The sequence below is a fragment of the Sciurus carolinensis genome, chromosome 4, assembly GCF_902686445.1.
Source record: "Sciurus carolinensis chromosome 4, mSciCar1.2, whole genome shotgun sequence".
In the NCBI taxonomy this organism is placed as follows: Eukaryota; Metazoa; Chordata; class Mammalia; order Rodentia; family Sciuridae; genus Sciurus; species Sciurus carolinensis.
The window spans coordinates 130,347,019-130,369,892 of NC_062216.1; the positions used below are offsets into that span (position 1 = coordinate 130,347,019).

At 31.9% G+C, this 22,874-nt stretch overlaps 1 protein-coding gene across 2 annotated transcripts in view; it reads right to left on the bottom strand.

Annotated features, from left to right (window-relative positions):
* Zfc3h1 (zinc finger C3H1-type containing) overlaps window positions 1-22,874 on the bottom strand; it is a 52,713-nt gene that overhangs the window by 26,609 nt on the left and 3,230 nt on the right. The window contains exons 2-16 of one of the 2 annotated variants that reach the window (XM_047550145.1): window positions 20,225-20,641; window positions 15,758-15,822; window positions 13,644-13,839; window positions 12,572-12,795; window positions 10,717-10,840; window positions 8,999-9,096; window positions 6,821-7,030; window positions 6,463-6,627; window positions 5,803-5,940; window positions 5,107-5,228; window positions 4,582-4,731; window positions 2,046-2,220; window positions 1,722-1,853; window positions 814-1,356; window positions 615-724 (exon numbers count right to left, since the gene is read on the bottom strand). In XM_047550145.1, the coding sequence (XP_047406101.1) occupies window positions 615-724; window positions 814-1,356; window positions 1,722-1,853; window positions 2,046-2,220; window positions 4,582-4,731; window positions 5,107-5,228; window positions 5,803-5,940; window positions 6,463-6,627; window positions 6,821-7,030; window positions 8,999-9,096; window positions 10,717-10,840; window positions 12,572-12,795; window positions 13,644-13,839; window positions 15,758-15,822; window positions 20,225-20,641 (2,869 nt within the window). Of the gene's footprint in view, window positions 1-614; window positions 725-813; window positions 1,357-1,721; window positions 1,854-2,045; window positions 2,221-4,581; window positions 4,732-5,106; window positions 5,229-5,802; window positions 5,941-6,462; window positions 6,628-6,820; window positions 7,031-8,998; window positions 9,097-10,716; window positions 10,841-12,571; window positions 12,796-13,643; window positions 13,843-15,757; window positions 15,823-20,224; window positions 20,642-22,874 lie in introns of both variants that reach the window. The other variant, XM_047550144.1, reaches the window with a different exon arrangement.

Here is a 22,874-nt window from a genome sequence, read left to right on the forward strand (position 1 = left end):
AAAAAACAAAATATTCTAAAAGTATTGTTTGTTTACCACATGTTAAAATGCTATAGGACACTGTATTTCTTGTACACGTTACTAGTCAAAATATAAAACCAGGAAAAGAGTCTATACTACCTAATTTGTGCTCTAAAAGTGTACCATAAAAAAAAAAAAATCACACCCATTAACAGTTACACAACTTCTAGTAGTGTGAAACATTTTGGGAAACCTCCCACAGAGTTAACCATCTGAGAATGCCAATCAATTTAATGAAGTCTAACTAATGCACTACTTGGATTAAAGAGTAGTATAATTCAAAACTCAAAATTTAAAAATCTGTACAAGACTCCAATTATTTTTTCCAAAAATCCTTAAATGACAGAAATCCAGAATCTACATTCTATCAGTAGTTAGAAACTGGACTAAGAACTGATAAGTCAAAGTGTGAGCTAGGTGTCACTTCCTAATATGGTTTGAACACAAGACACTTTATCTTCCCTAAAAGGACAAGTCCATTTTTCAGTGGCCATGATTCAATTGCTTTTTTCATTATCATTAAATATTTAAGGTAAAATATTATAAGAACCAAGAAAATTGAAACTTAAGCTTATTGAATCTTTCCTTTATACCTGTAGGACTTAAAAACTAGAAGAGGGCTATGGTAGGGACTAAAAGGACATGGTTTTACTTCTGTTGTTTTACTCTGTGCTGTGACAAAATCCACATCCAAAGAAATCTCCTACAAAACAAATAAAAACATAATTCTATTAAGGCAAATAAGGGTAGGTTAATTCTAGATTTTATAAAGAATATGAGATGTTCACTTACCTGACCACACAAATTTTTTTCTGTAATGCCTGTGGTGGTTTTTAAAATCAATTGCTTTAAGCTGTCAGCTTTTGAATACAGTTTTTGCAATTCACCAATTTTTAACCCTAGAAAAAGTTCTGGCTTTTCAACAGTATTTTTAGTAAGTTTATTTATACATTCTTTGTTAGGTGTATCAGTGTGCTTAAGATTAGGTTTAGTAAAAGCATTAGATTCTAAGAAGGATCTTCTTCGTTCTCTGTTTGAGCCAGACAAGATTTCATCATCACCATCATTTTCTTCAGTGTCCAGGGTTAACTTATCTTGTGTCAGATCATGAAGCGAGGGCTGAGGTAAAGAAAATTCAGGTTCTTCTTCCACAACTGAGGCAATATTTTGTTGTTCCTTTGCTTTAAGGGCTCGGGCTTCTTTTAATTTTTGAATTTTCAGAGCATATTCATACTCCAGCTTTTGTAATCGTCTTTTTTCCATAGCAATTAGTTCTGCTGAATGCTTCCTTGGACTTGATATGGGAGAATTGTCCAGTCTCATCATTTTGTTTGGCTGAGGGAGAAAAATGATATAAATATTTTACACTGCTGTGATTGTATAAACAATTTTTGGCAAGATAACTGTCCCATCCCAATAATACAATGCCAACATTACAAAACTAAGTTAATAAGAGAATAAAACAGTTTACTATTAAGTTTTCAACAGTTTTGCTAGCTAATCTATGATCTACAAAAAACTAAAGTCAAGACAAAATAAATGAAAAGTAAGCATCCAAAAATGTTTATATCATTTAAAAACAGCTTTAATATTATCTCTGAATTTTCAGGAAAAAGTTTGAATTACTTTATATATCTTTTAGCCTCAGAAGCATCATAAAAACCTTCTGCTTTCCAAAAACATTTCTACAAGCAACTTACTCCAAGGCGATCTTGTTCCAGTTTACGTTTTCCTATTTCTTTACTAGCAACTGCCTTTGCCCGAGCAAGCTCTTCTCCATATTTCAGAGTCAAAGCTTTCTTAATTGTAACACGTTGCTGAACTTTGTGAATCTGAAAATACAAAAAAAAATTTCAAGATATAAATAAAAATCCTGGGAGAGGAAATACTTCCTCAAACACAGAAGATTTAGAGTATTAAACTGAAAATAAAAATATTCCAAAATTATTTCTCAATGGAAAACTAAAGGTTACACATATTTTGATGGCTTTATTAAAAAAGAGGGGCAGGGGAGGGACCATTACTTGTTCCTGAAGTTTCTTCAAAAACATTTTGTTAACACTGAGAATTTTCTCAGTTGCCTGAAGCTGTTCTGTAAGTTTTGTGATTTTTGTTTCAGCATTTCGAACAGATTCTTTCTTCTTGGCTTCTTGTTGTACTAGATTCTTTAAAACAGATTCGTCTTTCATCAAGAGAATCCTAAGTGGAGAATAACAAAATTCTTACCAATGGTTTCTAAACTTGCATACTAACCATCAAAACAAAAATTTCAAAGTAGCAGCACATTTTAAAAAACATTATCTATGATGCCTAACTGAAAACATAAAGGGATATTTTTATTTTCATCAAAAAACGGGTATTCAAATAGGTAGTTTCATTTTATGAAAACCACAGAGTGATCTTTTAAGAAATCATTTAAGACAGAGTTAATGTGAATTACAACTGAAAAGCTTATACTAAATGTTCAATGTTGGCTGAATCTGACTCTATAAAGAACCTCATGAGGATTTGAGAAAGTAACTATGTTTAGCTTCATTAATACTCCTCATATACATATACCACAACATATAATAAACATAATTAAGTACATTTAATAAACTAATAAATCTCTAATGCATTTTATCTAAAGCAAGGATGTGAAGAAGGGATGTCTAATCTTTAAATGATCATACAGATACACAGAAATTTCAGACTAAAAAGGTAAAACCAGAACAAAAAAAATTTATGGCTATGAACCTTTTAAACTACTGAACATCATGTTTAAAATTTAAAAAAAAGGAGTATCTTCCCACGAAGACCAAATTCAACAGCCACAACTACTGACATTAGAATGAATCATACAGAGACTATTAACAGAGAGGATGGGGGTAGAAGGAAAGATGCATGTGCATAAAGCTTTAAAAACACTTTTCATTTATAAAAGTCATCACAGTCTAGAAAGATTTTTTTCTTTTAGCTCTACATAAAATGATGGCACATCTTAGATGTAATGACATATAGTACCGCAAAAAAATAACCAAAACTGAATGTATTTATAAATACTTTTTAAATGCATTTTATTTTGTTCTGAATACTTAATATCTAATGTCTTGCTCAAAAATGGAAAACACACCTGTATGCTTAATAAAACCTTATATAGTCACTATCTCCTTGAGATGTCTACGTTGCCTTATAAAAACATCCCAAATTACCTTCTTCCATGATTTAAGAAAACCACTGTGGTGGCTATAATATTAGAAATGAGGCCCTAAATTCTACTCCTTTTTATTAATTAACTACCCATGAACAAATTTCTAAAGGTTTTTTAAAAGTTATTGAACTGCTTAAATATTAACTGTATTATTAACATTAAAGTTAATCCATCACTGCAGTTTTTGCTATCATAGTTTAAAATTCAAGAACTGGTTGGCAGTCAGTTACTAAAAAGTCCTACTATTTTTGCATAAAACTTCACTATTATATTTGTAAAACTAAAAGTGAACTGACAGAACAAAGTTCAGAAATACTGAAGGTAATTAAAACAATTTTGCTGTTCATCAACTGATGATTTCAGGGTGGTTAAAGCAGAAAAAATATATACCCATAGGAAGATACAATTATTTCTATCAAAAACATGCTAATTAATTCAAAATGTACTTTTTTATTTTAGGGTTTTATTTGAAGTTTTTGGGTTTTTTTCTTTTTAAATCGTTCCTTTAAAAAAAATTTTTTTTTTTAGTTGTACACAATACCTTTATTTTATTTATTTATTTTTATGTGGTTCTGAGGATCAAACCCAGTGCCTCACATGTGCAAGGCAAGTGCTCCCTGCCTGAGTTACAACCCCAGCCCTGTTTTGGAGTTTTTATTTTGTTTTGTTTTGTAGTACTGGGGATAGAACTCAGGGACACATTACCACTGAGTTACATCCCCATCTCTCGTTTAAAAATTGAGACAGGGTCATGCAAGTCACTGAGGCTGGACTCAAACTTGGCAATCCTCCCCAATAGCTAGGATTACAGGTATGCATCACCACACATGGCCATTCCAGTGAATTCTACCCTCAACATGTTACTCCTGAGAGGTTTTACACATATTCTCAGCAACAAGCAATTTCACTAAACATATAAGAAATTTATGATTATAACTTCATATTCACAATTCATAAAAATACCACAATTTGACCCTATGTCTTACTGATCAGACTAGGCCATGACTATTTCCAACAATCAAAGTTCATCTTTAATAATTAAAATGCACTTTCAATGAAGTATTTCAAAAAATATGACAGAGGTTTTAAAGAAAACTTCCAAAACAAGGGTTTTTATAAATGCTTTCAGCAATGACAGCCATGTGTAAATTCAAAAGGGATAATTTTCCTTTGAGGACATGGTATTTTTATTTAAATGTTAATTCTATTATTTTATGTATAATTAAATGATATACTGTTATAATTCTACCAAGAATAAGATTTTGTAATTCTATAGTATGCTTATTAATGACATACACATCACAAAATATATTCCTCTTAATATAGGAACATTTAGATAATGAAGTATTTAATAAGATAATGAGGCTCACCTGTGTTTTTTAAGTTTTGCCTCTGCATCTGTAACCTGCTTCGTTACCATTGCTATTCTGCCAATTCCGTCAATTTCCACATCAGAGTTTGCTGGTGAAGATGAACTTGTCTTCAGCTGATCTGACTTAATCAAACGCTGTTTCTCACGACTAAAATAATATAGATGCATTATACCAAAGACTGAAGCTATTTTTCTTTAAATTAAGTTTTGAAAAATAAAAATATTAATCACATTAATTATAATGATGACCAATATGTAGGCTCCAAGTTTGCATTCAAGAATAGTGTAGTTCTTTGTTGACTGCTTTTAAATTTTCCTAAGATATCTCAGTGGCTCACTGCATTTAACTCTAAAGATGATTATCTGGCTCCCCCATCTGTATAAGTTACAAAAACATTTAACTTTTTTAATGGATGAAAATTACCATCACTAATTTCCCAGCACCAATAAAGTTTATATAGACAAAAGGAAGTTTGGTTAACAGCATGTACTTTAAAGCTGAATTATATAAAATGCTACTTACTTGGCAATCTCTTCCTTTAACAATCTATATTCAATCTTTTTTTCTTCAGGCAAAGCTTCAGGTGTTCGCAAAGGATCATTTTCTTTTTCAGATTTTGGAGGTACTTTCGGTTTTGAAGCTTGCTAAAACATTTGAAGTCAACCAGATCAACAGTTTTCAAAGATTCATGCAAGATTTATATTTTGCACTGCAACTCAGTGTATACTAACATATTTAGAAATAACTTAAGATCTTCACCATTTTCTATTCATTTTTTGAGAAACAATGCAGGTTATTAACTAACCAATTAAATTATAATTCGTCAAATACTCAAGACCTTTAGTTTGAAAATCATTTAATTAAATCATATTTAAATAATTGTTGCAGCATAAAAAATGATAAACACTGTATTTAGAACATAAACCTTAATAAAAATAGTTTGGATAACATAATTAAATTCGAAAACAAGTCTCCTTAGTATGCAGGATAATTACTCAATTTTACTCTACTGAATAGAGACTTGTTAATTGGAAACACACATAAAGGGGATTTACACATGATTCATTACATAAAGTACACATAAAGAGCACAAATTTTTTTTTCTCAAATAAGTATATTAAAATTCCTTAACTCTAAGATCTAATCTTCCGGAAAAAAATAAATTTTAATGACTACGAACAAATTCTCTTTCTTTTCTCCTTTCATTATGACACTTACCTCAGCAGTTCGTCTTGCTTCTTTAATCATGGACTCTAATCCACCAAAAACACTATTTGTTGACTTGGAAGTCTCTCCATCAGATTCACTATCATCTGAATCATTTAGTGTTACAACCACTGACTTATGCTTTGGAAGCTACAAAGACAATGAATTTATTACTTTAGATAATAAAAGTCTATTCTTCCAACAAGTAGGCATGTGGCCTTAAACAATTCATTTAATTTCTTTGAATTTAAATACACAAAAATAACTAATGACACCGGGTAGATAGTCTTTTCAGTTATATTAAAAAATTTCTGTGTCCCAGTCTACCAGTACTGGCTATATGCCATAAAACATAAAACATAAAATATTCTATATTTTTAGTCTTTCCAGACATTACTATGATCACCTTCCTCACTAACTTTTATCTTTCTCTAAAGAAGCATAATGTAGGGCTGGTGAAGCAGCTCAGCGGTAGAGCACTTCCCTATTGTGATAAGGCCCTGGGTTCAATTCTAAACACTACAAATAAAATAAAGAACCATAATGCCATCTAAATAATTTCCCAAATACACTATCACCAAATAAATTATAGGGTGGGGAACAGGACAGCAGCCTTCATACAAATACCTAACAGGTTATTTGAATAAAAGTAACATTTGTGTTTGTTTTTACCGAGATAACAGTTCGTGGGAGACGAGGTCCTCTGTGAAACTTTGGATTCTGTATCCTGGGCTGAGATACTGTATTAATACTGACTATTGATAGATTGCTTCTTGGCACAGGCTGTGAATTGTTCAGAAGTGGAGGTGAAGGTGGGTCACTATTACTGGATGTTTCCTAAATAAGGAAGAGATATGAAATACTTCCAAATAAAAAGACATTCTGTATCTTCAAAGATCTCAAGTATATTATTATTAGGCTTATACCTACTTTGCTGAAAAGTCTAATAAATCCCAAATAACCAGAAAAAAGGTAGGACTATATTAAAACAAAGCTCAATGGCGCCACCTAGCGGTTCAGGCTACATTACCTCTGGCTTAAAAGCTCTTTTATTTGCTAGTGATTTAAGCAACTCTTCCCGAAGTAGCATTTCTTCCTCCTCCTCCTCATCTGCAAAGGGTGGTTTTGGAGGCTGTTCTGGATCTTCAGGTGGGAGAGGTGGCAAAGGTGGCAGAGGAGGTAGAGGTTCAAGAGAAACACACAAGCCCTCTACATAAGGCTGGCTCAAAGGTGGCATAGACTATTTTTTAAAAAGAAGAAATAATAATTAAAACAAAAATTTTTCAACTCTAAATGTTTATCTCTGGAGCAATTAAATTAGAAAAAAGCAAACTTTAGTGTTATTATTTTAGCTGTAAGTACAGTAAACCAAACAAACTGTACATCTCAAATCAACCTAGAGTTCAACATTCAACTATGAAAAAGTGTTATTTTTGCAATTAAAAAAAAAATCAACAATATTTGAAACATTTATAAACTTCAAGGTAATTATACAAACCTCTCTGTTCCTGCTCTTATCTCCATTTAACACTCTAGAAGATACAGGAATCAAATTATACAGTGTTGAGGTTGGGGATATAACTCAGTGATAAAGTACCTGGGTTTAATCCCTAGCACCACCCTCCACCCCACCAAAAAAGGCTTCAATTACACAGTGTTGTTTCTTCTAGATGAAAATAAGTAGAAACACCAAAACCAAAATTCATATAATATATAAATAAGAATTAAAATTATAAAACTTTAAGAATTAAAAACAAAGTAGGAACCAAGGTGATTCTAGGAATAACAGTTCAAAGTAACTTAAATGTCAAGAAGAATCATCACTACTCTCTTAAATCCTTTTAAAATGGATTCTGAAGAATTTATCCATAAAGGAAACTAATTTTACACAAATCCCTGAATTTGGAATCATTTTTGCTTCAGAGACCTTTTAGTATTTCTCTTGTTATTTAGCTTGTCCATTCCCCACTTCCCAAAAGAAAACATTTCAATGAAGAAAGGAAAAAAATGTAATTTTTGTCTCTCTCTCTCTTAATATTCCCCTCACTCACTGTAAGCATTCTAGGAAGACACTAGAGATCTACCTAAGAAATGAAAAATGGAAAGATTCCCTCTTACCTATTGAAAAATCTCCTAAGTTCTCTCAATCTAGAAATTACTTTAGAACTTCTACTTTGATTCTCTCACTTTCTTTTATTTTTTTTCCCTTTTCCTTATTGTTTAATGAAATTGGCAGTTCTTTTAAGAGGAAGACATCGAAAAGAAATTAACTTCCATAGACAATGCTTTTGCTGGGTTTTCAAATTTAAAATAACTGTATTCATCAGAAGAGGAGAAGGAACAGAATCAATATTTGGAAGCATCCTATCACATTTAAATCCCAATTCCTAAAAAGAGAGAGAATCTGTACAGTGGATAATTTTATTTTGCTTTGGAAAAAAATTTCTGAGTAACTACTGGGTGAGAAGCTGAGAAGAAAGAAGGAAACATGCTAGTACTTAAAAAAGAAAGTCAACATGCAATTAAAAATTAGCTATTTAAAAAAAAAATCTAAGCCTGTACAGTGGAGCATGCCTGTAATTCCAGTTACTTGGAAGGCTGAGGCAAAAGGATCACAGGTTCTAGGCCAGCCCTAGCAACTTAGCAAGAGCCTGTCTCAAAATAAAAAATTTTAAAACATTTTAAATTAAAATAAAAACAAAGGAGGAGGAGGAGGAGGAAGAAAGAAAGGGTTGATGATACAGTACAGCACAGTGATAGAGGGCCCTGGTGGGGGGTTGGAGGAGAATAATAATCAACTAAATGGATGCTTGCCAGTTTAAAAAAAAAAAAAAAAAAATCAACTGTTTTTTCTATGTATTTCTAGCTACTAATTCTAATAAGCAACTATGATCGGCTATTTGGTAGATTTTTAAATTTTTTTTCTTTTCAGTACTGGGGATTGAGCCAAGGGGTACTCTACCACTGAGGTACAACCCTAGTCCTTTCTATTTGGAGACAGGATCATGCTAAATTGCTGAGGCCTCGAATTCTCAATCCCCCTGCCTCGGCTTCTCACGTTTTTTGGGATTTGCGCCATTGCACCCAACTACAACTTTGGTTTTTTAAGCATTCTCCAAACCTAACTATTCAAGTCAGTTCTTCAAAATAATTGAGAAAAGACATAGACAATACATTTTCTTAGAAATAACTATCAATTCAGACTTACAGAAACCTGAGGTGGTGGGGGCAAAGAAATAGACGGTGCTGAAGAAAAATACCCCAATGAACATTCAGAGAAGAATGGTGGTTGTACTGGTGAAGGTGCTGTAAAAAATGTTTTTGGTAAGAGTTTAGTAACACAAATACTTAACATAAATATATTAAATGTATGTTTGAAAAAATACAAATATACCTAGGTAGACTGAAATTATACTTTATTGATCTCTGATAAAAATCGTAATTACCACAAGTTTTCTACCCATTTAAAAATGTCATATCATAAAGTCAGGCATTCACATTAAGTTGATTAAACCCTCTTAACTCTCACTTTGTTCCACTTTTCACCTAATGACATCAGAAACAGCATGCTAAAAAAGCATACTTCTTTTCCTTAAAGAACACTTTTAAGAAATAATGAAAAGAAAAATTCTTTTGAATCCTGCCCAAGTGTTGTCCTACCTGCCCAAAAACAAAAAACAAAAGCTAGAAATAACAATACCTTAAATTTAAACAATTTTTTCATATTTTAGATTAATCTAATATTTCTTCTTTATCCCACTTGTCTCATAAGTGAGTAGAGACATTATCCACATGCCTTATATGGAGCTGACTGGAGGCCCAAACATAAGTGGTTAATACAGTAAAAAGTTAAAATCTGCCAAAGCTGAAAGTATGTTCTCTGTATAAATTTTAAAGAACAATTTAAAATGCATAGATCATAAAGTAGTTTAATAGAAATACAAGAGTATTGATAATATTGTCAGTATTTGGGAATTGCAATGAATCATCTCCAAGAACTTGAAAATAAAAAAAATTAAGAACTGACCAAAGAATTAAATTATAAAATAAAGATAATAATCTAATGTAAATTATCAAACAATAGCCTAAAATAATCTGAAAATGAGCACCTTTGATAAAATTACCTAAATCATATGCATTTTATTTTGTCTCTAGTCTAGACACAACAAACTCAAATTCCAATTTTTTTTTTTTTTTTTTGCAATTGAACCCAGGGCCTTGGACTTGTAAGGCAAGCACTCTACCAATTGAGCTATCTCCCAGTCCTCAAATCCCAATTTTTATATGACAAGGAGAAATATACTGATCAATCAAGTGATCTTCCAAATACTCCAGTTCCTGGAATACCAAATGCATTCTATAATTTAACTCAGACTTAAGTGTTTTAAATTAGTAAAAGAACAGGTCTCTCACAGCCAATCACCTCTAAATCTCAAAAAAAAAGCCAAGTCTACTTTGGTCCTCAAGGACAGAGATAATTCTAGACTGTGCAACCTAATTCAGGTAGAGCACTGACCAGATTGACCTGTACTAACCAGCCTTTCCACTTCTCATTCCTACTAAGAATCATCACTAGAAGTCTAAAAACATAAAGATCTATTTAAAAAAAATTTTTTTTTAACTAAAGCAGAAAAAATCTTGGTTCTAAAGATCAAGGGGTGCCTGTTATTGTTTTAAGAGTAATATTCTCATCATTCCCACAATCTTCACTTTTTAGATCAAACAGTTAACATAGCGTCTAAAGAATCCTTTTCATTTAAATGCTATTTAGAATGAAACACTTGGAAATAAAAGTTAATATACATTTGAGGCTTGCTCAACACTAAATGTCTATGATTATTATATAACTCATTAGCAAATCTTATTTTCATTACACATTTCTTCAATAGTTTTGCATAGGAAAATGTTTCAAATTTTTGATCATACCTGGAGAATTGGTTTCACTATCTGTATCCATAGCAACTTCTTCATAGTTATCATATTGATATATGCCTCCTCCACTATCGGTAGTTTGCTTATCTAAGGATCGCCTCAAGTCAGGATCTGAAGACTAAGTAAGACATGTCTTTCTTAGTTTCAAACCATCTTCTGTCTTAGGCTATTATTAGACTATAAATCACAAAAAAACTGATAATTATCTTTTAGAGAACAGTATCCAAAAAATCATGATTCAGTTAGGCCTCCTACCACATCAGATTTGGGAAACTTAATCTACGAGACAGGTACACTCTTGGGGATGCATTATAAACATGGCACCAGACAGATAATGAAATCTAACAGTTGAAATTTCCCATAGTTAGCTGAGTCACTAATTATTACTCTATAATAAGATCAAGCTGAATGAAAGGGGGGATGGGATTAAGAAAGAACAGAATGAATCGGACATAACTTTCCTATGTTCATATAAGTATACATGAGCAGTTTAACTTCACATCATATACAACCACAAGAATGGGAAGTTATACTCCATGTTGTATAGTATGTCAAAATACAGTCTACTGTTATACATATCTAAAAAGAACAGCAACTGAAAAAAAGAACAACTCAATTTTTTTTCATTTTGTTTTGTTTTTTCTTTTTCTTTTCTGGTACTGAGGATTGAACCCAGCGACACTTTGTCACTGAGCTACATTCCCTTTACTATTTTTATTTTAAGACGGTGTCTCACTAAGTTGCTGAGACTGGCCTTGAACTTGCAATTCTGTCTCAGCCTCCCAATCTGCTGGGATTGCAGTTCATGTGCCACCACGCATGGCAACACCAAGATCTTTAAGACTTAAGTCTTCTCTATATGAATAAATGCCATTCTTATGTCATCAAGAACTGAACTAGAAAGTTCCCCAAAATCTAATAACATTTTAATTATGTGTAAAGTAATAATATCTGGAAACTATAAACTCTGGGTTAATGTGTTTATGTATTACTTTGTTGTTTTCTTTTTACTGCTTAAAATGTTAAGCTCACAGGAACAGTCCTACAAAATAAAAACTAGCAAAACCTATCCAGCTGTAGATAAAAGGTATTGTGAAAATATTTATCTCCAATGAAAGACTATACCCAAAGTACTCTACAAAAATTCAAAGTATGAATATTTATTATATTTCTAGCTTAAGCAAGCTTATATCTCCCTCCAATAAAAGAACTTATTCTTTAATTTCCCTCTATTTTTCATTTTAAATGCACATTCACAAGTGTATTCTTAAAGTTCAAAATTCAAAAAAACCCATCATTAATACCAGCATTAGATCAATATAAAATCTCCAGTGAACTTCCTAACACCATCCACAGTCATTTCCATTGACTTATACACAATAGTGCACAACAAATGCTTAATGATTAAATACAAAGCAGCCCACAAGCACTAAATTAATTATATGATTTAACATTCTTTAAAATAGCCCATATAAATTAATCACAACATACTTCTCATTCTACATTACTGAACAATGAAAAACTAATAAAATTCTGTATTTAAGGAACACTTTTAGAACAAGTCCTCACCACAATTTAGTAATCTTACTTTCTTCTAAGTGGGAATGATCAAAAGGCTAAAAGCAGTCTTTGATAACCAAAATTTTATCTTTTCATTTCTTCAACTATTAATATCTGTGACTACAAAAGATTCATTCTCAATAATACCTTCTTTTTTCCCCCAAGAGTTATTTATATAAAGAAGTTCCAACCCAAACTACTTAGTTTTCCTTAGGTGACTGAGTATATGAAGTAAGACCATAAGGACACTTAAATTTCAGTAATGTTTTTATATTATTGCATTCCTTACTTTACTTCTTGATCTCCTCTTTCCACCAACCAATTTCATGAATCGATTGTACTGCTCTTCCTGATTTGATAGATCTCGAATCTTTCTGATTTCTTCTTCTCTTTTCCTTCTCTCTTCTTCTTCAGCTTGCTTCCGCTGATCCTCTTCTTTCTGTCTTTCCTGTTCTTTTTGTTGTTGCAGTTTCTTCCATGCCTTTGTTTGCTGCTTCCTCAATGCCTGTTTAGCTTTAAGTGAAAAATATAGAAACATCAGAGGCTAAAAGAGCTTTAAAAATTCTTTTCATGAGGTGTTGGCGAGGATGTGGGGAGAAAGGTACACTCATACATTGCTGGTGGGGCTGCAAATTAGTGCAGCCACTCTGGAAAGCAGTATGGAGACTCCTTAGAAAACTTGGAATGGAACCACCATTTGACCCAGCTATCCCACTCCTTGGCCTATACCCAAAGGACTTAAAATCAGCATATTACAGAGATACAGCCACATCAATGTTCATAGTTGCTCAGTTCACAATAGCCAGATTATGGAACCAACCTAGATGTCCTTCAATTGATGAATGGATAAAGAAAATGTGATATATATATATATATATATATATATATATATATATATATATACACACAATGGAATATTACTCAGCCATAAAGAATGATAAAATTATGGCATTTGCAGGCAAATGGATGAAACTGGAGACTATCTTGCTAAGTGAGATAAACCAATCTCAAAAAACCAAAGGAAGAATGATCGCTAATAAGTGGATGATGACACATAATGGGGGGTGGGAGGGGTTAGTGTTGGGGTTGGAGTTGGGTTTAGGGAGGGGGGCAGGAATGGAGGAAGGAAGGACTGTATAGAGGGAGGGGAGGGGTGGGAGGGGTGGGGGAGGAAAAAAAAAAAAAAAATTCTTTTCATGATCACTGACCCAAGTATACAGTTGCTCCTCTAAGTTCTGTTTTCACAAGACTGTCCTTTACTTTAGGACCTTAAAATTCCCCAAACTCAAAACTTTCTAAATTAAAACCTAGAAACTAATGATGCATGAATTCAATTAAAAGAATTCAATAAAAATAATCACCTGTTGTGCTAACTTTTTTGGCTGAATGTGTTTTTGTACTGGTTTTAACTTTTTGCTGTACAGTTTTGGTCTTAGTCAATTTTTCTTTGCTTTCTTTCATCACCTGCTGTTCCTTTTGTTGCCATTTTTTACTTGCTGACTGAAGAGCCAAAAGACGAAGTTGTAACTCAGATAGTTCCTCTTCATCTTCACCGAGCTTCTTTAAAAAAAAAAAAAAAAAAAAGGTTAAAATGTTTAAATTCTATTATTTAATAAACACTTCATCAAGTCAAATTGATCAACCTTTCTCCAACCCTTCTTCCCCTTCTTTTGTGAGATCATTTTTAAAAATTAATTCATTCTACCCATTTTAACTACAACAAACTAAAAATGCCAGGTTTCCAAGCAGAGGTTCCTAATTAAGAGTCCATGGATTGGGATGGGTTGGGTTAGGATGGTGCTTTGAAGTTATGGAACAGTAGAGAGAAGACATATGTGTCAGAGTCTAACACTGCAAAAGTTAAGGCCCACTTTTTCTTATTAGTGAATTGTAATTATATTATTTTTCCAAAATTCAATTAAATTATTTCTATTCCTAAGCATAAAGAAAATAGTGGATCCTACCTAATTGTTTAAATTAATATTTGCTACATTAAGTCTAACTGAACTACTGTCATATACTTTTGTACTTCCATTTAACCAAACCAGTATACATTTACCCTTTCCACTACTGGGAATTACATGTAAATAATACATTTTTAAATTATCAAAATTCTTCATAACTCTAAGTCACTAAAAAATACCAAATTCTATTGCTTTGTACTTAAGTTCTATAGCTGTACTGTCTAGTATGGTAGCACTGAGCCAAATGTGGTTATTTAAACTTAAAGCTAAATTTAAACTAAAGCTAAATTTAAAATTTTGTACCTAAGCCACATCAATCATATTTCAGTTCTTAATAATTATATGTGACTCATAATTATCACTGGAATGCAACTATAAAACATTTCCATTATAGAAAATTGTATTGAAGGACAGGGTTGTGGCTCAGTAATAGAGCACTTGCCTAGCAAGTGTGAGGCACTGGGTTTGATCCTCAGCACCACATAAAAATAAATTCATAAAATAAAGGTCTATCAACTCTAAAAAAAAAATGTTTTTTAAATTGTGTTGAAAAATACTGATCTACAGTTTAATACTACTCCATTGAGACTGATTATTCTTTGCAGCTGCTTATTTTAGAATTAAAAAAAAAAAAAAAAAAAAAAAAAGAAATTACTGATCCCATCACACAACTACATGCTACCAAGAGCACTGAACTAGGAGTCAGAGAACCTAATTCAATTCTTGCTTTTTCTATGTAACTTTAAACAAGTCATTTTATCTACCAAAATGAATTTCACTATAAAACAATGTAATGTCAACTTGCTTTGCAGAATTATTCTAATGATACTAAAAGTGTTTAAGAGTGTGTGTCTGTGTATATATACATATGCACACCCATATGTGTCATTCCTAAATTCAGAACCATCTTTCCTAAAGTTCCTAGGTTCTGAATCATTTCAATTTACTCATAACAACAAACTGAAGTCTCAATAGAAGAAATTACATATATTTCAGATCTCTAATTCAACAAAAAGGCTTAAGTTATTGAGTGCCTATTACTATTTTAAACACAGTGTTTGATGTTTCTGTACTTTATTGTACTAAAGCTTCATGACAACACAGGGGACACATGACATTAAACCCCTTAAGTAGAAAAGAAGGCAAGCGAAGGCCAAAAAAGGAGCTTACTCAGCTGACAGATCATTCAGCTAGTAATAGGGAGCAGCTAGAATTCAATACCATGTCAAGGTCTAACTAATGCCAAAGCTTTCCTACATGGGATAATCCACAACAAAAAATAGGAAAAGATTATGTATCATCAAAATTAAAAGTTTCAAAAACTAAACCATAAACAAACAAGAAAATCATCTGCTGATATGTATAACACTTCTATGTAACATAATTTGCAGAACCTAGTGGAAAGAGACTCCAAGACATCTCTACACATTTCATCTTAAAACTTATGTCCAAATAGATGCAGAAATGATTTAAAAGAAGAGAGATATCCAATTCCACAAGGTATACCTTACCTTTTCAGATAGAATATCTGAGGTACTAATTCTTCTTGTTAAATTTTGTTCTTTGTCTTCTAATCCTTTAAAATAAAACAGCATCTTTTAAATATTCTAAAAGACAACCACAGTCAATCTGAAATAAAACAATGAAAATCTCACCAAACATCTGTATCATACTCATTCTGAAAGTTATGAGGTAAAATAATTCAAGTATTAAATAAAGCTTCCAAACTAAAATTATTTTAAATTAACAAAACTGCCCAAAAATCCCACTTTCAATAGCAAAGAGATAATTCACAATGACAGCAAATTACAATGAGTAAGTTAATTTAGTTCTCTAAAACTGCAATGACATTTAGAGATTATATTGGATTTATGCATTATAAAATTGATTTTCTATTCATCTAGACAAGCACCAGCAGAAACAATTTAAGTATCAACAAAATTAAATCCATTTACACATTTTCCCAGAATTTTGGCCTTGGGCCCAGATTTCTGAAGTATCAAACTTTATATATATATTATCTAATCTATAACAGCTTTAAAAATCACATCATACAGCATATGTTTATAGCAGTACTGATATACATAATTTTTTTTGTTAAAACAGATGATGTTAAAAATTCAGAAATCTTTCAAGATGACAAACTTAAGTGGCAAAGGTAAAATTTGAACTAGTATAAACTCCAAGCCTAGTATTTTTTTCATAATATCACACCTGTCAGTATTCCAAACATCCTAATTTGATTGTACAAGTGGGCCTACTTGAGAAAAAATTTGCAGTTCATTCAATAAATTGAGAAATAACTAACCAGGCACACTAGACAAAAAAAAAAAAAAAAAAAAAAAAAGAAGGCAATCATCAAATTTTGAGATAGGTAAATTCTGCTATAAGGTTTACTCTGGAAATGTGAATTCATCACAATATGATTAATATATTAAAAAATAATTTGAGCATAACACAAGTTTCATATCTACACGTGTGATTTGTTTCAGTGAAACACTAAGTGACACAGAAAACTATTTTTAAGTGACATTTAGAAATACAAAAAGCACACACATAGTCTCTACCAGATATCTTGTCTCATTATGTATGTTATGAGCCATCCACATCCACATCTAGTGTGACAACTTACTAATTTCAAGTAACACTTTTTGTCCCACTTCACAATAACAACGCTTAAGGGCAAACCTTCCATATCTACAAGCATACTTTAATAGGTTTTTTTCCCAAGGTTAAGTGAAATGTTTATTAGAATATTTCATATATTTTTAATTCATTTTATGTGTAAAGCTATGTTATTATTTTATCTTTTTTCATATGCCACTGATAAAGTTTTTGAGATTATTCCCTGAGTTCCATTTTCCCCATAAATCTGTGGTTTGTATTTTATGAATTTGTAGTATGGTGATTTTTTAGGAATTTATCCATTACAATAAAACTGATTATAGTTCAAATACTAAAACAGAAATAACTACTGGACAAAAATGGAGCAAAATAAAAAGACATAAAAAGCATTCCAATAATATGTATAGAAAGCACTGAATTTTTCTTCTGCATGAGAAATCTACTAGTTTATTAAGATCTCACTTGTCTAGATAAAGTGGCACCTCCCTTTAATGAGCATCAAAGCATGAACCTGTTAGGAATATTATGAGCAAAATGACACCTTAAAAACAAGTACAAACTACAAATTTCAGACATAAAATTTTACACACAGGTTATTGTTTAAATTGACCAACTGGGTAGTTAGGCATTGTCCTGCCACTACCATGGGTCTATACAATAAAATTATTTCTGCTTTTACTCAAAACCTCCAAAATGCAAATAGATCTTTGTATAGTCACACAGTATTTAAACAATTATTAACTAAAATTCTTAAATAAGTTGTTAATAAGAGCCATCTGCATATAGATGATAATTAAAACCATAACAATAAAATATCCTTAGGGCTGGGGTCATGGCTCAGTGGTAGAGCGATGGCCTAGCACACATGGGGCCCTGGTTTGCTCCTTAGCATCACATAAAAATAAAATAAAGGTATTGTGTCCACCTACAACTAAAACAAAATATTTTTTTAAAAAAGACAATAGACATAGTTTTCCACTTAAGAGTTACACATTTTAAAAATTCTAAAGAATGTATTTAAGCAAGGGCTGGAGTTGGAGCTCAGTGATAGAGCGCTTCCCTAGCATGCATGAGGCACTGGGTTTGATCCTCAGCACCACATAAAAATAAATAGAATAAAGGTATTGTGTCCATCTACAACTAAAAAATACTTAAAAAAAAAAGAAAAGAATGTATTTAAGCATAAGTGATTCTAGATATATATGAAAGAATAAGCTAGGAGAATGCTAAATATAAGGACAAAGCTATACACTTTTTTCTCTTTTTTTTGGTGGTGCTGGGGATCAAACCCAGGGCTCTGCACATGCTAGGCAAATATTCTACAACAGAATTACATCCTCAAACCAGTTCTTATATTTTAGGGAGAGAGTAAAGATCTTCACTAACTTTAAACATGTGAATCTTAAAAATTTGTGTTATGCTTGGAGTATAGTTCAGTGGTAGAGCACTTGCCTAGCATGGAGTCCCTGCCTGGGTTCCATCCCTAGGACTGCGGGGAAAAAAAAATTAAAATTCATGTTACAATTTCTAGATGAACTGATGAGACCAAAAATGTAATAGCTAACTTCCAAACTAGCAAAAGAAAGAAAAGTATATGGAGAAAAAAAAGAGGCAGAAAGAAAAAAAATCAAAATATCAATAATCATAAAAAAATGTGAATGAACTATATGTTACACCTAAAAAACAAAGACTCTCAGGCTAAATTCCAAATTAAATTCAGCTTTATACTATAGACAAATGACATGAGATATGAAGAAAGTGAAATGATAAAAAACAATATGCATTATATATACTTATCAAGAGAAAGATAGTATAATTATTAATGGAAGGTAGACTTTCAGACAAAAATATTACTAGGAATAAAGTCACTACATAATATTAATTTTGCAACCTCAAAGTATTTGAGGCAAAAACTGATAAACAATCCAGCATCAAAGGTTGGGAATATAGCTAAAGTATAAATTTTATGGACTAAAATGACTTTAGTAAGAAAGAGGTCAAAAATTAAGGAATTATCAATCTATGGACTTATTTTCAGGGAAATTAATTAAAGAAGAAAAACAGGAAGAAGACAAAACTTACGGATGCTTTTTATAGGTAATAAATAGGTTAAAGATTCTTAAGAATAACTTCATAATTTTTAGAATTTACAGGAAATAAAAACATTGCTAAACATATACACACACACATATATGTTGTTTTTCTTAAAAAGCTAATACCTGACACTTTACATAAACTGCCTTAACAACAACAGAAAATATGAACAGTCAGTAACATAAGAGAGTCCCATAGGATTGGGGGGCATAGCTCAATGGTAGAGCACTTGACTAGCAGGTATGAGGGCCTGAACTAAAATTTCCAGAATTACAAAAAAAAAAAAAAAGGCCCAGAAAAAACTCCATTTAAGCTCCAAAGGCTTACCCAAGTTCAAGATCAACCTCTGCAACTTAACAAGTCTGTATTTCAAACTAAAAATAATAACAGCTGGGGATATAACTCAGCGGTAGAGCCCTTGCCTGACATAAGCAAGGCTCTGGGTTCAAAACTCAGTTCCTCAAGGAAAAAACAAAAAGCAATACATATTTGTAATATTCTGGAAAAGGCAAAAGTACAAGGAAAGATTAGTGGTTACCAGGTCAGCTTAGTGTTGAGGGAGGGGTTAACTATAAAAGGGCATTTGTTAAAGGTTAATAGAACTCCTCTGTATCTTAATTGTAGTGGTTAGTGAAAATTACAGATACCCAAACTGTCCGCATTTGTCAAAATCTGAAGAACTATACACTAAAAAGAATATATTCTAATGCATATAAATTATATTCACGAAAAAGAGGAAAAGAAATCAAATCCACACATTAAAAATGACTTTTCATGGACTATTTAACCCGGGCATACGAGGGTGATTTAAAACTAAAAAATCCATTGAAGGAGATAATGCACATCTCAGTAATGAAGAGGAGAAAAAAATAAAAGTGATAAACTTCAACATCCATTCATGCTGGAAAATCTCAAAACTGGAAATGGGAGCCGGGGGTTGTCCTTTACCCAATAAAGATTAAAAACTTACAAACCTACAAAAAACTTAAAATAACACGCTTAATGGTAAATGTTAAAAGTATTCCCTTTAAGTTAGCAAACAAAGGTGCCCACAATTATCACCTATGTTCAAAACTATTATAACTCCTGGTCAGCATAAGCAGGAAGTGAAACGTTATTAAATAATATGAACACCTACAAAAAGTACAGAAAAATTACAACTAATTAGAATCATTTTAATGAAGTGCAATTTCAAAACAATTATTTACTCCTTTGGAGAAAGAAATCTTATCACTAATTGAAATATTGAATTCCATTACCTTGACTAGATTCAGTAGTATCAGATTTCATGGAAAGTTGTTTTGCTCCATCTTTAACTTTTTTTAATCGGTTCTTATCTCCTGGTAAAGTCAATTTTTGCCTGAGTGGTTTTAATTCAAATGCCTGAAAAGTTTTGACCTGTGTTTTCTCCTCAGGAGCTACTTCTTTACTTGAGTCTTTTGTAATACTGACAGAATCAGTGCTTGTTTGGTCCTCAAAGTTCAATGTTTTAGGATCTTCCTGTACATTCTCTTCTTTGTTACTCAAGGCTAGTTTTTCATCCTTATTGATGCATTCTAGTTCCAACTGTATTTGCTTATATTTTAAAAGTAAATCTTCAAAAGTCTCTTCCCCACAGTTTTCACTCTTTGATGAATAATTTTGTTTTCTTGATGGAGATCTTCCAAAACTTTTGGCTGAACAGCATATTAAGGAAACCAATTTCCCAAATGTTCCAGTTAAATTAAAAAAAAAAAAAACTTAAGTTACAGATGAATTTTATTCCTTATTAATTTTTTAAGAGGAACTGATATTAAATTACTGTTTCATTTAATATATGTGCTAATGCCTACTTTCATTGTGTGCCTATATTTCAATTTAACAAGTATCCATATAAATAGTCCACTTACAAAACCATTAGTGTCAGTAATTACCAGTAATATCCACAGCCAGTTCACCTAGTTAGATTACAGCATCCTTCCTTCTGTAGGTCCCCAGAAGAGCCCACAACAAACTGGATGTTAAAGGTTCTTTTCTGAAGAAGGGAGAAACTGAATGGTTTGTTGCAGATGTGGATAATTTACACTTCAGATAATCAGGAAGAAATGTTTTTTTAGTTTCTTCTCACATCTCAAATTAAAAAAAATAATAAGAAATGAACACTTAGCAATTAGTTAGACCAATTTATGAATAAAAGATGTTTTCTTTTTCTTTTCCTTTGGCACCAGGGAATGAACTCAGAGATGCTTAACCACTAAGCCACATCCTCATATATATATATATATATATTTTTTTTTTTTTTTTTAATTTTTATTTTGAGCCATAGTCTTGCTAAGTTGCTTAGGACCTCACTAAGTTGCTCAGGCTGGCTTTAAACTTACCATCCTCCTGCCTCGGCCTTCTGACCTGCTAGGATTACAGGCAAGTACATTTTCTTAAAAAACTAATACATAACAAGTTCAAAGCTCATCAAATATACTAAACTTCAATGTATGGACAACTTGAATAATTATGAGTTACATAATTAAAAAAAAATAAAGGAAACCCTTAAATAGCACTCAAAATCTATTTTCTAATTTAAACCGTACATTCATATGAAAACTTTTACACCTTTTTCCAGCCTGGAAATTACCAAAAGACAAACACCTTTTGTAGTTTTAATACAATAAATCATTTACAGATCATTTTGTATGGGTTAGAATATAAACATTATAGTTCCCTAAATTACAGTCACTGGACAAGCAGCCAGCAAAGATTTTTAAACTCCCCTGATGACCAATTCAAGAATGAGAACCACCACCAAATATGAGAAAATAAGTAAGTTTTACAAGTGAAAATCTACTGCAGCAAAACTATTGTAACAAATCTTTGGTTCTCTGATCTCTTCGGTACCAAGTTTCTTAAAGAGTACAAGTGTTTCAAAGGCTTTCTTACCTATGCTCCAACCAAACAGAATCTGGCTTGTCTCAGTAATTCAACAGAAGCTGCTCTGGCTGTTTATCCACCAATGTTTTCAAGTCTTATTTTACCTGACCTCTCTTTTGACACTATAAACCATTGCTCTCTTGGTTTACATAACTTCCACTTCTCCTTCTGTTGCTCTACCTTTTTTAAGTCTTCATGATTTCTTTCTCTCCAACTAATAACGTGCTCTCCAGTGAATTCTACTAAGATATTCTCTTTTCATTTGGAACACTCTAAAGTACTCCGGTGGTTTTAGCTGCCACAAGAGTTTGGCCTGGTAAAACACTTGGGTTCTCTAACTCCCACAAACTGTGACCCACACTGCTGCCAGGGTAATCTTTCCAGAAAACAAATATAATCAGATCTCTCCCCTTACTTAAATTTCATTTAGAGTCCAAAATCCTTAGTATGAATATGATGCCTTTATGTATGATCTGATCAATGCTTATCTTTCCAGTATTAACTTTTTCCTGCTCATTACAATTTAGCAGTTTTATATCTACACTTCTGTTTCACAACTTGACCCCAATTCAAGTCACCTTGAAACCAAAACTATTTATTCTTCCCTTCCCATTCCTATGCACTCTTTGTACACAAATACTGCAATTATCTACATTTATGGCTGGCTTTTCAATGGGGCCATCTAAAGGCACAAATGAGTAATAAAACAAATAAAAATTAAAGACCTTGGAAACATTTGCAAAGGGGAAAGATTCACTCTACTACCAAAAATAAAATAACTAAATAGAAAAATGAGGAAACAAAACTGAGTTATGACTGTAACTGACTAATTTTCAAGACTAAAGGAAATATCCTATCCTTGTCTGCTCAATATAGCTAGGGATCAAACCAACACCAAATCTAATTTTAAGCTTATTAAAATGCAATTTCTACTTGAAATTTTTAAAAAGAACTGCTTTCGAAAAGCAAGTATTAAAACCTGGTTTATAAAAAAAAAAAAAAAAG